Here is a 15,388-nt window from a genome sequence, read left to right as displayed (position 1 = left end):
TAAGTGATATCCTGGCCTTAAAAAAAAAAAAAAAACTCTCTCTCATCAGGGATTTTAGGACATGGAGCGGGTTCGTCCATCTACTGAGCGACAGTGGAAAATGTACACCTGCGTTTATTTGCTTTTCTATGGTGTTGCTTGTAAAAAACAGTAGTTGCCCTTTAATAAATCTCCAGAGGAGGACATTTTGATTATTTAAGATCAGATCAGGAGAATATTAAAAAATCGATACCGGACAGGGTTGCAAAAAAAAACGTAGTGACATACACCAATACTGAAGTGAGAAAGAAGCTGACCCGCTGCCACTAAAGACGGCAGTGTTCTTACTGGGTGGTACTCAGATACAAACACTGACTTCCTTGAAAAAAAAGTTTAGCAAGTGTCATGTGTTTGCATAAAATGGTCAGCTTTACCTCATGTTATTCTGTTCTAAACACTTTAAATGTAACTCAACATATTCAACAAGCAACGTGCGATGCGATTGAAGCAAACGCCCATGGGAGCAACGGATTCCCTTGACCTGACGACTACACAGAGCTACCCAAAACACAGAGTCCACAACTTTGGTTCCCAACACAGACATACGCTGCTCTAACATGGCAAATTTCCCCACTATGGGATAAATCAAAGGATTATCTTATTATCTTACCCATGCACTAGCAACATTTGTATGTTCTGCTCGTTTCACAGGGTTAACTAAGCTCCAACAGCCTTTAATGTCCAAGCAACCAACAGCAACAAAGTAAAGCAAGTCGCTTTATATATAGAAGGAGCTTTATATTAGCTTTCTCAGCTGGTGTGTTATCAACATAAACCCCATTGGAACTTTCCCAACACATTTCTTTCAGTTGTTATTTTATGAGTTTCCACGTGTCTGTGCTCGTCTGCTGTGTTTCTTCTACTTCAATTTTGACCATAAATATTGTTAATTTGGGGCCCACTGACGTAATGTGGTACTGAATAACTGACAGGATATTATTTCAGACTAAATGGCTGTTGTAAAATGAAAAGAGCAAAAATTTAAAAAATAAAGTCTGACACAAACAATATGTACAAAAACATTTGACAAGTTCAAACGTGCACAACACAAAAAGTAAAAAAAAATCCTCAAGATATCTCTAGTGACTGTGACTACCTGTATTACCCACAATGCAACTCAGCTGCTCTAATGTAATTTCAAGCTCGTTATATAACATTAATAGAACATTAACTCCAGCAGAGGTAAATATGCTTTACGGACAATCCCGGCGTAAAAGAAAAATCCACATTATCATAATTTATCCTGCTGCGCGTCTGCTTTCCTGCATGAAAAGCGCTTAAGCAATGAAGATGAATTATTCCTATGAAGTAATGTTGCCTGCCACTGCTCAACTCCTCCTTCTCCTCCTCTGCTCTATCTCTGTACAGTAGAACAGCAGCGCCGTTCTTGGCATCAGTCACCGGCGGGCAGATATGCAATCTTACTGTGCAAACAATTAAGGGCTGCTCCTCTGCACTCAAAGCTACTCACTCGTGTTACCGTGTTGAGGATTAACTCGGTATGCTTACTCATTAACCTCATAGACACGCCAATGAATGGCATTCCTCCGAAACGAGGGCAATAAAACAGCGCTGAGCTACTTGTTGCAAGAGGTGTTTTTTCTTGCTAGTTAACTTTGAACTTGGCTTTCATAAGCTTCCACTTTTGAAGCCGATATAAAGATAACTACTTTTATTTTTCAAAAATATGTAACTGAGGGGGAAAAACGAGATTGTGGAGGGTGATATTTAAAAGCATCACTGCCTATAAAGTGGTCACCAATATCCAGAAAGAAAGTATCACCAGAAACATGCGGATTTTCACGAGCACTACTCCGTTCATTATAAGTAAAGCAAGTGTAAACAGCTGGCGATCGGGTGATGTGACAGGGAGCGATACAGCTAATTAAAATTAATCTTGACAACCTGTATTTGCCTCTGACTGGCAGCACTGTGCGTAAAGGGCGTTGCGCAACTTTCAGGAATCCAGTTGATGTTGACAAATGAGAGAACAATGTGCAGTGGTGAACTTGTCAGAGACTACGGACTGGTGTGTTTTAGAGTGACAGGCCTCCAAAGAGACAAAAAAAACAAAAAAAAGTAACATGAGCAGAATTTCTTGAGTGATATGAAAACAACCGGATTCCTTCGAGAGCTTCGACTGGGCCTCTACAACATCTACATACCTTGAGACAATCTTTCCACTGTGCAGAAATAGAAAAATAAAATAAAAAACTGATAGGCTTCTGGATAGATAGAGCTCCTCTGTGCACGATATAATCCCCACACAGCTGGACTAAAAGTGCAATAAACCTCTGTATGGGGGCAGACAAAACTCGAAGCCGGCCACAGACAGTGGTGGATAAGCAGTGTTGTGTAACTGTTAAAAGCTGCACAGAAACTCACATTCACAGCAAGTCACGCTGATTATCGGTGATTATCAGTGCATTGGTGCAGGCAAACTGAACGCAGCATGAAAAAGTAAACACTGAACGTATCAGTCCACAGATTTTAGCTGAGAAAGAAGAGAATCTGCAAATGTTGTCTCAAGCTCAGCAAACGTTGAGCACCAGGCAGCACGATTAATAAGAGCTGGGAAGTCTTTTGAGGCAAATTCAAGTCATTCCAGACGAGTTTACAATCAGGAATTAGTGATGACGTCTGGAGCAAATTGCCACTGCAATCCTTTGATGAAATCGATTACAACCACCATCCTAAAGACCTGCTTCTCATGGTCTTGTTTGTTTTTACAGAATCCAAACTTATGCTTTTCTTTCAAGTCTCAAGCAAAGTCATGTCCTGGAAGTCCATTTTCAAGTCGAAACTTTCACAAACTAGAACAGAATCAAGGCCAAGTCTCGTGTGCACGACCCAATTATCAGCAACAACCAACAGATTTATGCGATTACTTGACTGATGCTCAAAGTGATTTTTTCTTACCTCCAACACCGGCCCTGCCCCCAAGATTATCTGCTCCACTCCACTTGCAAAACCCTTCTGACTGAGAGCGGTCAGATGATGAATGAGGAAGTTTGTGCTTTGCGTCTTCCCAGAGCCGCTCTCTCCAGATATGACAATGCACTGATTCTTCTGTCTCTGGAGCATGGCGTGATACGCTACGTCTGCCACGGCGTAAATATGCGGCTCCAAATCTCCCAGTGTATGATTATCATACAGCTTCACATACTTGGGGTTGTAGATGGGCAGGAACTTGAAGGGGTTAATGACGATGAGGATGCTTCCCACGTAAGTGTAGATCTTCTCCTGGCGGAAGCGTGAGCGCAGGTTCTCCAGCAGCGAGCGCTCATTGAGCTCCGGTAGGTAGCACAGATCTGCGTGGTCACCCTGAGATTCAGGCTGCGGCAGCAGTCCACGCTCCACCATGCGCCTGCGCTCCTCCGTGACCTGCAGCCACATCTGGAGGCTGCCGTAGTGAATCGAGCCATCCAGGTTCTTCTGCCTCAGGAGGAAGCGGTAATCCTCGGCGCCGTACAGCGGCCTGTGCTCGAGTGCCACGCGGGGCCAGAGCATCATCCTCTGCACGGGACAGTCGGTGGGGTTTAGAATCCATTCTTCCCCGCCAAACTCTTTCACCTCAGCCAGAACGTAACACTTGGTGCGGTCCAGGTGCAGCCGGTCAATGACACGTTCAATGGCTTCAGCGGCCGTGGTGGTCTTGCGGGCGCTGATCGGGCAGTAGATCGTGCCCTCTGCCAGGTCGCCTGGGTAGATGCGCACGGTGAACTCGGAGTTCTCGAAGCGCTGCCGCCGGCCCAGGGTGCCCATGGCGCTGACACCTCCAACGCCATCACGAGAGCTCATGGCGGAGCAGGAGTTCCCATTAGCAGCGGCCCGGCACTGGCACGTCCTTTACTGGGCTGGAGGGGCCTCCAATTCAAGACATTACCACTGAAAAAGATCACAAAAAGAAGGATTAATAACCAGCAATCCGACAATACAATATTCTAAATTTTTAAAAATGACTTGATAGATGATGTACAACATTAAACACTGATGTTAAATCAAATAAAGTCATTTCGTTTTTGAATTTACTCTATAAAATGTGAATAAGCAGAGAGAAATTATTAAAATTCCCTGGTGATGTTTTCAAACAGCTTTATGTGTCCCATCAATAGATCAATTTTGACGGACCAACTGATTAACGTTCATCTCAGTTCAACTATCTCAAACCTGAAACTTCTTCCAGCCATTTCAATTATCTAAGAGCAGCCATTTCAATCCACCAGATTACCAAACTTGTCAGATTATGACACAAGGACCTCATGTGCTGTTATGTAATCTGCCAAAGGGCCAAATTATTTTTGCTGGATCCCGTCATGCAAACTCATAAAGGATAAACGGGTAAGTCACCAGGATCTACGGGATTACCATTAACACACATACACGCTCCCGAGAACACACATAAGCTCCCGCCGACCCCAAGACCAGCAGCTGCTATCCTCTTTGCTCAGTACACAATCACGCCATTCACAAGTTTCCTCTTTGATTTGCAGCAGAGGGACATCATGAGGAGAGTAGAAGCCACAGAAAGAGAGAGAGGGGAGAGGAAGCTGCTGACAAAAACTGTTTGAAGCACAAAAACTTGACAAACATTTTTACGCATCACAAGTGAGCATGCAGCAGACAGGGTTCAGCAGCGGACGAACATTTCCTACTGGCCATCATCACCTTTTAAAACAATGACAGTCGGGGTTAGGGATCACGTGCACCGCATGCGTGATGTCTGCACATTAAAAGCCTGGAAACCAATAACAAATGCACGTGATGTCTCTTAAAAAGACACAGCAGAGGACTGCACTCGAGTTCTTTGACTGTAACCTTTGAGAACATAATGATTCATTGCCTCAAATACTGATGAGGAACTTCTTTGCGTTTATATCTGTCAAGTACTCATGAAGCCAATACCTCGGCAGCCGGTGCATTCATCCTTTTCGACAGCATCACTGTCTTGTGTGTCATCAGACTGAAATGTTCAGTGCATACCACGAGTAATTTGTCTTTATGTTGTTGTTGCACTTATCTTTCATCTCCATCTACAGATACTGATTTTCAAAGCAGAGAGGAATGGGATTCAACTTGTTGCTTTTTTTCATGCAGGTACAGAAAGATTCCTCTATTAACTGTAACATGCTTTGGCGGCTTTTAAATCTGGTCTCTAAAGAGCGCACATTTGTACAGAAATTAATATCTGTGCCACCGCAGAGGTGGATTTTATTCAGTGTCAATAAATGAGCTCGAAAATATACTGAAATATTAAGGCTGCGGTTACTTTTATCCTTGATTAATCTATAATTATTTTTCTAGTTAATTAATGGCTCTATTCATCAATAAAACATAAGAAATTAGTGAAATATGTTCAGTGGAAGTTCCCTAAGCCAAAGGAAATTCACTGTATTGCCAAAGAAAATAACAAATTCTCAATGCTTTTACTTAAGAAATGACACAAATGATAATCAGTTGTCTATCTATCTATCTATCTATCTATCTATCTATCAAACTGGTAGTCATTCAGTGGTTGCTATGCTAAACTCTGAGTAAGGGGCATTTTATTGAAAATACGAAATACAGAAGTTTGATGCGTAAAGCAGCCTAACTCGTTGTGTAACACAGCTACACATGCATATGGTCAACGTGCAGGGAAGCACACCGTCCTCCGTTTTAAAGCCAAAATATTTTTTTAGAAATTAATTTTTGTGTGACCACACTGGGCAATATTCTGCATCTTATTATTCTTAGCAGTTATCGCTGTAATTAAACCGTATCTGCTATGTTCTGACACAAAGGTAAAGAGGACAAAAATGTTGTGTTCATCACCAAACATCAACTGCATGAGCTGCAGGAATAGAGAGAAAACAGGAAATGGAACAGGGACACATATAGTTGGTGCGCAGAGACAACTACAAAGGGCTCCAGCAGGGAAAAGATACAGTGCTGCACACACGCCGGGTTACTTCCTGTCGTCCCGTATCCAACCTGCCATGTGTCACCTCAGATCACCAGACCACCCACCTTTCCAAATACAGACACACACCCATATGACAATGCGGAAAAACACCAGACGAACTATTCAATCTAACCTCTGAATTCAAACACTAGCAGAAGTCCCAAGGCATGTAGTAAGTGACTATGATGAATGTATGTCGGCTTCCCTGCGTGTACGAGTGTGTGTGCGTGTGTGTGATCTGAGAACTGAGTTAGGGCTTGGCGCTTCGAACAGATGGTCAGCTCGCTGCTTAAAGGATAGGGAGGGAGGGAGGATTTAGGGTTGTGACAGTGCAGGACAGCACCAGGGCCATGCTGGCTGCCTCTCTGTTTACCATCACATGAGGACAATCAACTAATGGAGAGGAAAACCTTAGCAATCACAGTGCGTCTCTGTGTATGTCCTGCTTTTGATAGATTCAAATTCATTCAGTCATTGATTATTTACTGAAATAAACAACAGAGAAACAAGCAAAAAAACAGCACTGGTAAATTATTATCCCAAAATATAATAAATCAATTTAAATAAATATTAGGGCCGTCAAAGTTTTGTTTTTATGACCTCGGTCCAGCCCGTGGTTTGGGAAATCAGGAAGTCATCAGTGCAGCATTAACGGTGTGGAAAGCAAGCCAAATCTGACATGTGGTCATGGCAAATAATTTCACATTGTTGAGGGCAGTAATACGCCCCATACTGTAAAAGCTGTCAAAAAATCTGTAAAGAAGCAGAAGAAGAAAGGAAGCAGAAACAAAAAAGCAGAAATTCATGAATGGATGTTACTTTTTTTGTCTTACTGTTTCAAATATTTTCAAGGAAAAGCAGTGACAACAGTGAGCTTTTTGTCTAACTGGGGTTAACCAAGTTTGTTACTGCATTCAAATGGAACTTGAAAGCTCATGGTTATGATATGGATAGTCATGGGCTTAAGACTTCTGCGTCAAATTGACGTATCTACGGCGACAGCGCACAGCACTCGCAGACCCCAACAACGCAGTAGCCTGACGTGCACCTCCCCAGAAATGTAACTACGGGACGCAGCGACACAGACAGCTAGAGCTGTGATTGGTCCGCTTGGTAGTACCGCATTTACACTTTAGTATTTCCGGATGCTTCTCCAACTCCACTAAAGATGGAACACATCGAGGAAAGTTTAACTGAGGAGGTTTTGAGACACAAATATATGTAGGATTCGTCTTTGGCAGCGGCTAGCGTTTGGGTGGCGTTTTTACAGGTTAAGCCAGACTGACGAGGCACAAGTATAAATGGCTCGCACCGGCGTCTATGTCCCGCAGTGCCTCAAAAGAGCCTTTAGAGATGAGTTTGTTGGGGTTATCAAAATTTTCACTTTATTTTATCATCCACCTCCAACATTTATAAAAACACATGTCACCCAGAGAACTTATTGCACAGTTCTTGTTACAAGCTTGTGAATATGTCAGGTAGGGAGGATATGGGATATGGAAATATGGAATTTCCTTATGAACACAACCTTGTAGTGATTTTTGGAGATGATCTCATGGGTGGACTATAAATGCAACTATGGTGGATGATTGACGGCATTATCTATAACAACAAGACAGATTTGAGAGGTGTTTTTATAGGATTCATTTCACTTCACCTTTCTTTACATAACAAGTAAAGCTACCTATTCATTTGTGCAGCATGAAACTAGAACTAGGCTGAGTCAACTGTGCTACAGACTCAGGGCATCACTCACATTGTGCAGTAACAAACAAAATAACAAACACGTGAGGGTAAAAAGACACAAAGAGCAAAAGAGGGTGAGCAAAGAAGAAGAAGAGAAAATGTCTGAGGCATGATGTCATTCCACCTGAGCGGCGTGCCTGTGTGTCTGCGCCCTGACTTAAAACAGTTTGATGTAGATAACCCTGAGGTCTGTACCCTGAAGGAAGTGACAAAGCAGATGGAACACAGCTGGAAGGAAACCTGCAGCGGCCTCTTCTCGTCTCTGTTCAACTGAGACAGAAGCAGATCTGGCTACACCTGGACGGTCAGGGAACAGGAAACGCAGTCCTGTAATCTGACCTGGAATCAGTTTGGGCAGATCCAATCTCAGCTAAGATGTCACAAAAGCAGCAAAGCAGGAATTCACACAAAGCAAACTCTGTAAATATGTAAAACACACACAATGTCTGTTCTTGCTTTGAGGTCTTGTTAGAGTTAAACTCAGGTCAGATGCTATCGGAGTTCACAGCGCTCAAGCTTATCGAAAGTCTTGAATTAGCTTTGAGCATGAGAAAATCTCTGAAACAATTGTTTGTTTGATTGTCATGTTCGGATGTCTCATTCACTTTTGGAACGCAGTGGATTTAATTGAGCAGGTGTGGATGGCACAACCTATAAATGACGGTTTGATCAAAACATTTGGGTGGATCCAGATTTTTAACAAACTTTTAATTGTGTGAAAAAAGTGATTTTCAAATGATTTAAAGTGCCCAATGAGAGCGCATATGTGCACAAGTTGTGGAAACTACACTGTTTGCATTCTTGCAGTAATCTGTACATTGAGATTCCTTGTTGGAGGATGCCTCTGACAGGAAACCAAGGAGAGTTTCAACCATATGAGTCAGTCCCTTCAGCAGCTGCCATTGTTACAAAAGAGTGAATGATCAAGTTTGGTCAGCTTTCTACGATGTGAAGTCATCTTTCTGAAAAGCCTTGTGTGTGTGTGTGTGTCTGTGTGTGCGTGTGTCACTGTCATCGGTGCTAAGCTCGTGCATTCAGGCCTCATAATGTTGCGGTGCCTCTTATTATTCCTTCAGCGACTGGGAATTTGTATGCGTTGCAGGGAGGTGCGTGAGCTGGAGCTGGACTGTGAACTCTCACATGTAGTCTACAACTTTTTCAGGGTTCATTTGTGAATCTGGCAGCCAAATTTAGCTCCTATTTTTTTTTGCAATCGCACTGACACGGGATTACACTGCAAGTTTCTCACCATTGTTTTGGTCAGTAATAGAAATGATTTGTTAGAAGTCACACAGAAGCTAAAGACGAAAGAAGCTAACATCTCCTTCTGTCATGCATCCTAACATCCTTGAACATTTCACAATGCTGTGTCTTAATTTTTATGCTTTTATTTTGATAGGTAGCAGTAGACAGAAACAGGAAGTAATGAGGTGAGAAAGAAGTGGCTATGTGCAGCAAAGAGTTTTCAGTTGGGGCGTCCCAATATCTTACCTGGCTGCCCCATTATCTGAGGCTATACCGGAGTGCTGCAGGTTCAATTCCAGTCTGCACTCTTTCCTGTCTCTCTCCTCTACCACCATACAAATAAATATTTATCAGTAGATTACTCAGTCATCTCAATAATTGCCGGTGCTGTAGCCTTTGCTGCTGACAGATCCTGTTGTTCTCGAAATACCTTTTTTATTTGTGTAATACATGTAAAACATCCTTTAAAAGGGCGTGCTTACACTAGAAGGTGTACTGGTATCACCGGTGCGAATGAAGGTGCTAATTATGGCACTGCATTACAGCACAGATAGGACCAGGAGAGCCAGACTGTGTTATGCAGGTCACATACCACACAGTAAATAATTTCTCTGTTTTTAATAGGGCTCCACAACCTTCAAAGAAAGCAAAAAATAAATAAAAAGCAGGCCCAACCCCCTGACTGTTACAGGCAGAGGAAATTGTCCATAAAACACAAACAGTATAACCAGTCATAAAACCAACTGTATAGAAAAGGGATGGGCTACTGAAAAGGAAAAACAACACTGAAGAAAATACGCCTGCAGCTCTGTTCAGTAAATAATTTCCACACAGGATAAGACACTTGAAGTCAGAGTTTGCAGCCTGGAGGCCAGAGGACAAATTAGGCTATTATTTTAGGATTATGCAAAAAGTCTGGTTGATCTACTGTCGCTTGATGTGTACGTTGAGAGGGGCTGCAACACCCAATCAGACATCTGGCTGTGATTACTGGCATGACGTGTTTAGTCTGCTGTCTACAGTTTGATCAGTTCAGAGCCTTGGATCTGCAATCCTTCTGTTAACACCAACAATGAACTGGTCCACTTCTTTTCATAAACTTCAGTAGAATTGTTACTCTGTACAGTGTAAATGCTGAAATTTTAGCATTTATGCACCAGCCGTGTACCTCAGATTGGAAGCAGTGCAGAAAGGTTGAATACAACTTACCAGAGTAAACAAAAAAAGTCTATTTTTAAACTTTAAATCGCGAAAGAAATCCTAAAATATCCATGGGCCCAAATATTTTTTTCAAACCATTATGGCTGGGCTTTTATACTCTTTCATAATTAATTTTTACCAGACTGAATTCTTTTGCAAAGATGTGTGTGTGTGTGTGTGTCCCTAGTTAAAACTAGGTCCCACACACAAAACTAAGCTAAATTTGAATTGTCTTATTACTTTGTCAGTACTGAAAAATAAAAAAAAAGTTGGAAGACAGTTACATTAGCCATTAGAGCCTGGTTCTTTGAAGGTGTAACGATTAGAAAAATATCAGATCTAATAAATCAATCTGAATAGCAATAGGCATTATGACTATTAATTTGGGGTCACTGGTCTGTATTTATGTTTAATTAGGTCAACTTTACCTGATATTTATCTATTTCGATTTATCAATAGAAACTGGAACATAAAAATCATGCATGCAATACAATTAGATAGAGAGAGGGGATGAAATAGTAAAAAAGGAGCTAAAGGACTGCCGTACCTGCTCCTTACATGTTAGCTTAAATGTACAACTTTAAAAAGACTGTTATTATCATCATTTTCACTCAAGGAGCTTGTCAAAACCTACCTAGAAATCTGGCAAATGTAAGAATTACAGAAAGTGGACATGACTTTAGACTTTAGACAACAGACGGAGAAGGCCCGGCTGTAGTGTGAAAGGAACGGAGGGGGTCAGCTGATGGTTGCAGCAGTGGACGTGCCAAACGAGCACCAACATGTTCAACAAAGACATAATTACAGGTCACCATTCCTTGCACCAAAATGTATCGAAGTGTAACACAACACTGCCTTCACGGTGTCCGACATAAATAGTTCACCTTCAGCCTGGAGGCAAGAGAGTAGCTCAGGGAGGAGCCTTGACCTTGTCGAGCAAAGAGCTACTGTTTGGACTCACATTAGAAGCTAATGAGATAACACACCAGCAGCGCCACTATTACCGAATAGTTTACTGGGAAATAATTAATCATCTGTGTTTATAACTTAAATCACTTATAAAGAAAAATGTCAAAATATTTGTAGGTTTCAGTATAACGTGATGAAACTTTACGACCAAACAAGTCCAGCTTGCTAGCATGCTAAATGGAAGTTACTCACAGGAGACTGAGAGTTAGCATTAGCTCAAAAAGCTTCATCTCCTATTCATGGAAACGTTTTATTGATTAAAAATAAATATTGTTGATGTACAATCCTGAAATAGAAATACCATGAGCAGTAAATGTTATAATACAGAAAAAATAAAAAGGAGTTCAGGGAGCTAACTACCATTAGCATGTACTAGCTGGTTAGCATGTTAGTGTTCAGATAATCGTAGGCAGTTTACCAGCTTGCAAGGAATCCTACATCACTGAGCCTATGGATATAAATACATTGGACAGTTTAATGTCAACCTTTTGATGTAACCAAGACTTTTTTGCCACTGTGTATTTTAAATATCTTTATTTCTGGTTAGCAGGTTGCTTGAAACATATGTGGATGGATGAATGAAAATGGATGAAGATAAAGCTTCTATACAACATCTGTAAGTTGTAAACCCAACTTACAATGACAATGTGCTGTTATACGTTTCCTTTGGCGAGTGTACAAACCATTTTAGGGGCCATACAAATGAGGCTGTCCCGAAGTGAATGGTTGACAGAGGTTAAGTTTCTCTAGGCCGTGCGGTAAATTGACTGTAACATGAGGATATGGCACCGCAGACTACTGTAACTTCCCCCTGTATTTAACTCACTGGTGAATGACTATGCTTGGCACTAATTTGGGTGAATGGAAAGCAAGGAAAGCAAAATGCAAACAGTGTAGTCAGCGTCTAACATTTTGGTTTTGTGGTTTCGGTAAAATTGCAGTTAATACATGCAAATGATTCCTCGAAGCTCTTGACTGTGATCACTGCTCCAGAATCTGGACTTTTTTGGAAATGGCATTAGCAGCAGATTTGCTAACGCAGAAAATATGAGAAAATAAGCATTTAGGCTTGGCGGTGTAAGCGACCAAAATGACTGTAGACTCACTGAGGCACATAAAACAATATTTGACAACAAAACTAGAGCAGCCTCAAGAAAATCCTAAGGATCCGTATTGAGGCAAACCCGAGTTTACTTTCTTGAGTTTTACATGGGTAACTACAGCTTAAAAATGAGCCTGGACACCTCCTGTGTGGTGTACACCAGACAGAAGGGCTCACTCTTTTTGCCATCTCCTCATAGAACATGGGAAACTTTGATTTTTAAAAGTTCTTCAAACTAAACTCTTTGAAAAGCAAAACACTACAAACTGGTTCTCTCTTACATATGGGAAAGGAATTCACAGTTTTATGGACAAATATTTTCACCTTTTCATCCGTTGATCATCATATTCGGACTCCCCAAACCAGCCCGCAATACAACAGATATCGCTAAAGGAGCTATATCCAACTCAGGGAGGCTAAATAACAAAAGATAAACTGTGAACAGTGGCATGCAACTACTGGACAAAGAAAAGCCAAAAAACAGATTCATAGCTCTTTACTCTGTGTGAGACACAACCTTATACAGTTCAGGGTAGTACATCATCTGAACTGGCCCAAACAGAAGCTCGGCAAAATACTTCTGGATATAGATCCTTCATGTGATCGTTGTGGGCTTGCACCAGCTTCATTAGGTCATACGATCCGAAGCTGTCAGAGGATATCAGATTATTGGGGCAATGGTGACGAAATAGCACCGAACAGAATATAGTAGAATTATTAGTCTGCTAGTATTAAGACAGATATTTATTTAATTGAAGAAAGAAAGCTGCATCAACGAGCTCAAAGCTAATAAGATTTTACAAATCTTTTCACTCTGTTGAAAGGTTCAAACTAAAGTTTTGGGGTTTTTTTAGCTCTAGGAATATGAATTCATGGATGAATCTGTTATATGTGATGGCTCGGTTTAAAAACACACCAAAGCCATACTCTACGAAGAAGTATTTGTTGCCTGTGGGGGTTTCAGATTGGCCCTACTTAATCACTCTGCTGAACCGTTTGACAGGAGTCTAGGTTTACTTGAGGAAGTGGAGGTGAACAGTATCTCTTCTGAATTAACTTGTCAGTTAAGGCCCAGAAGGAAGACACAGCCTTGCAGACATTTTGCTTATTAAAGCATGTTGTGCACTCAGTCACTCTCTCACACGGCTCTTGGGTCTCTCTGTTTGTCTGTCTTTGTAACTACTAACGACCAGGAAGTGGTGGGTGCATGGGCCGCGGAACACGAGCTCCAGCAGAATATTCAGCGAGCCAGCGAGAATGAGACAAGAGCATGAACTGAGAAAATGAAGGCAACAGAGAGAGAGAAACAGACAGAAACAGACACAGAGAGAGAAGAGGATGTCAGTTTCCTGAAATCTGAGCTGTGGGAAAGTGAGAGGAAGGAGAGGGAGAAATGAAAGGGAGCAACACTAACAGCCACCCTGGCTTCTGCATGACGAGACCGCACAGCAACAGTAGAGATTTTACAAGCAGAAATGTTCAGAAAACTAATGTCTCCTCCCATTCTTATCATATGCAGCTCAAACTTAAAGCAAATGCACATGTTTGTGCTCTTTTAGACCATGGGGATTTACAATTATTTAAAGAGAGTTGGTCAAAACCCAGAGGAAACAACTTCAGACGTAACATGAACTAGCTAAACTTTATAAGCGCCAGCTAGCAAAGTTAGATTGAAAGTCAACTGTTTACTATGAATTAGATTTATTCACTGATACTTTATTTAATCTTACATCGGTTTGTCCATAGAATACCACGTCTCAACAGCATTATGTTTAGTGTTCCTATACACGTGAACTGCACAGGCTACTGCCTAATCCAACATCCGCGTTATTACGTTAATTTAAAGACGGACTGATACAAAACGCATGATCTTATATTATGTGCAGACATTTCATATAATGTATAAATAGTTTTTAATAGTTGGGGTAGCTTCGTAATTAGGGTTTTTTATTGAGAGAGGAGAATCACCGCTGGGTGATTTATTTAAAATAACCGAAAGAGCCTTTGATTCAACTGTGTTTTCACTTTGGAGGCTGTGGTTTGTAGTACTATTGAATTATATTGTGTTGTACAGACACATGTTTCTATTATTCTGACAGCCCCGTTTTAGTCAGTGGGCTGGGCTAAATAACAGAAACACTTTTGGATTTACTTTAATACAGTTTAACAGCAACACAAACTACATCCTCCAAAATGATCATCCAGTTGTATCACCACCTTTCTGACGCTGTTTCAACATAAACTGACCATTATGATGGGGGATTTAGTGCATGGGCGTAATAACGCATTTGTCTGCAATAGTGTACCTAATGAACTGGCACATGAGTGTATAGTACTATCATAAACAAGTCTGCCAGTTATTTGGAAAAAGAAGAGTCTAGGAAAACGTTCCAACAAATGAAAACCAGGTGATCAATTAACAAACTGTAGCATGTTAGCCCTCCTTGTGTTGGCCTTTTAGCTTCTAAGAAGTGTGTTACTAAGACACCTGAGTCAGAGAGGCCAGAGACAGGCTGGAACAAGTCCACGGCGGAATCACTGTCCACACCGTAATTAAAAATGACTGAAGGCCTCTTAGGCCCGTCTGTGCACACAGCAGAGGATAACCGCGGCTGGTCATTCTGAATGAAGCGCTGGCCCGACACTAACTCCCTCCACATTCCTCGGGCTGAACACCAACAGGTGACACAACTCACAGAAATATGTCACTGGAGGAAGTGCCATGTGTGTTTGCTAAATTAAGAGGCTCGCTTTGCTGTGCAGGACCTATTATTGTTGTTGCCTGAAGTGGAGTGCCTGGAGAGAGTGGAGGGAGAAACCAGAGGAAGGAAATGAATCCAGTGCAGCAGGAGTCCCAAGGACAACACTGTAAAAAACATTGCATGCTACCGTGTGCTCTGATATCTACAGTCTGTGTATATTCTACGCCTTGAACCCTTGTCCTCTATTTTCACATTACAAACCTTCACAGGACAAGAAACATTACAACAAATGTTGTTAATCCAGCTAGTTTCAGTAAAAAAGCTTCAGTGTAATTACAGGTTAAAGCAAAAAACAACAGTTCCAAAGTGCAAGGTTAAGTCAAAAGCTTGTAAATGACTGGTGGATTTATTTTAATGGACCCTCATAAAAAGCCAAAAGAG

General features: G+C 41.4%; 1 protein-coding gene across 2 annotated transcripts in view; it reads right to left on the bottom strand.

Annotated features, from left to right (window-relative positions):
* Positions 1-15,388, bottom strand: part of myo9aa (myosin IXAa) — a 108,031-nt gene that overhangs the window by 80,091 nt on the left and 12,552 nt on the right. For both annotated transcript variants that reach the window (XM_084541165.1, XM_084541166.1), the window contains exon 2: positions 2,959-3,927. In XM_084541165.1, coding sequence (XP_084397291.1) covers positions 2,959-3,840 — 882 coding nt within the window. In that variant the 5' untranslated portion in view covers positions 3,841-3,927. The remainder of the gene's footprint in view (positions 1-2,958; positions 3,928-15,388) is intronic.

Source organism: Chelon labrosus, assembly GCF_963514085.1.
Source record: "Chelon labrosus genome assembly, chromosome: 3".
Lineage (NCBI taxonomy): Eukaryota > Metazoa > Chordata > Actinopteri > Mugiliformes > Mugilidae > Chelon > Chelon labrosus.
The sequence above is the reverse complement of the archived record's forward strand: the minus strand, read 5'-3'. Positions and strand labels throughout refer to the sequence as shown.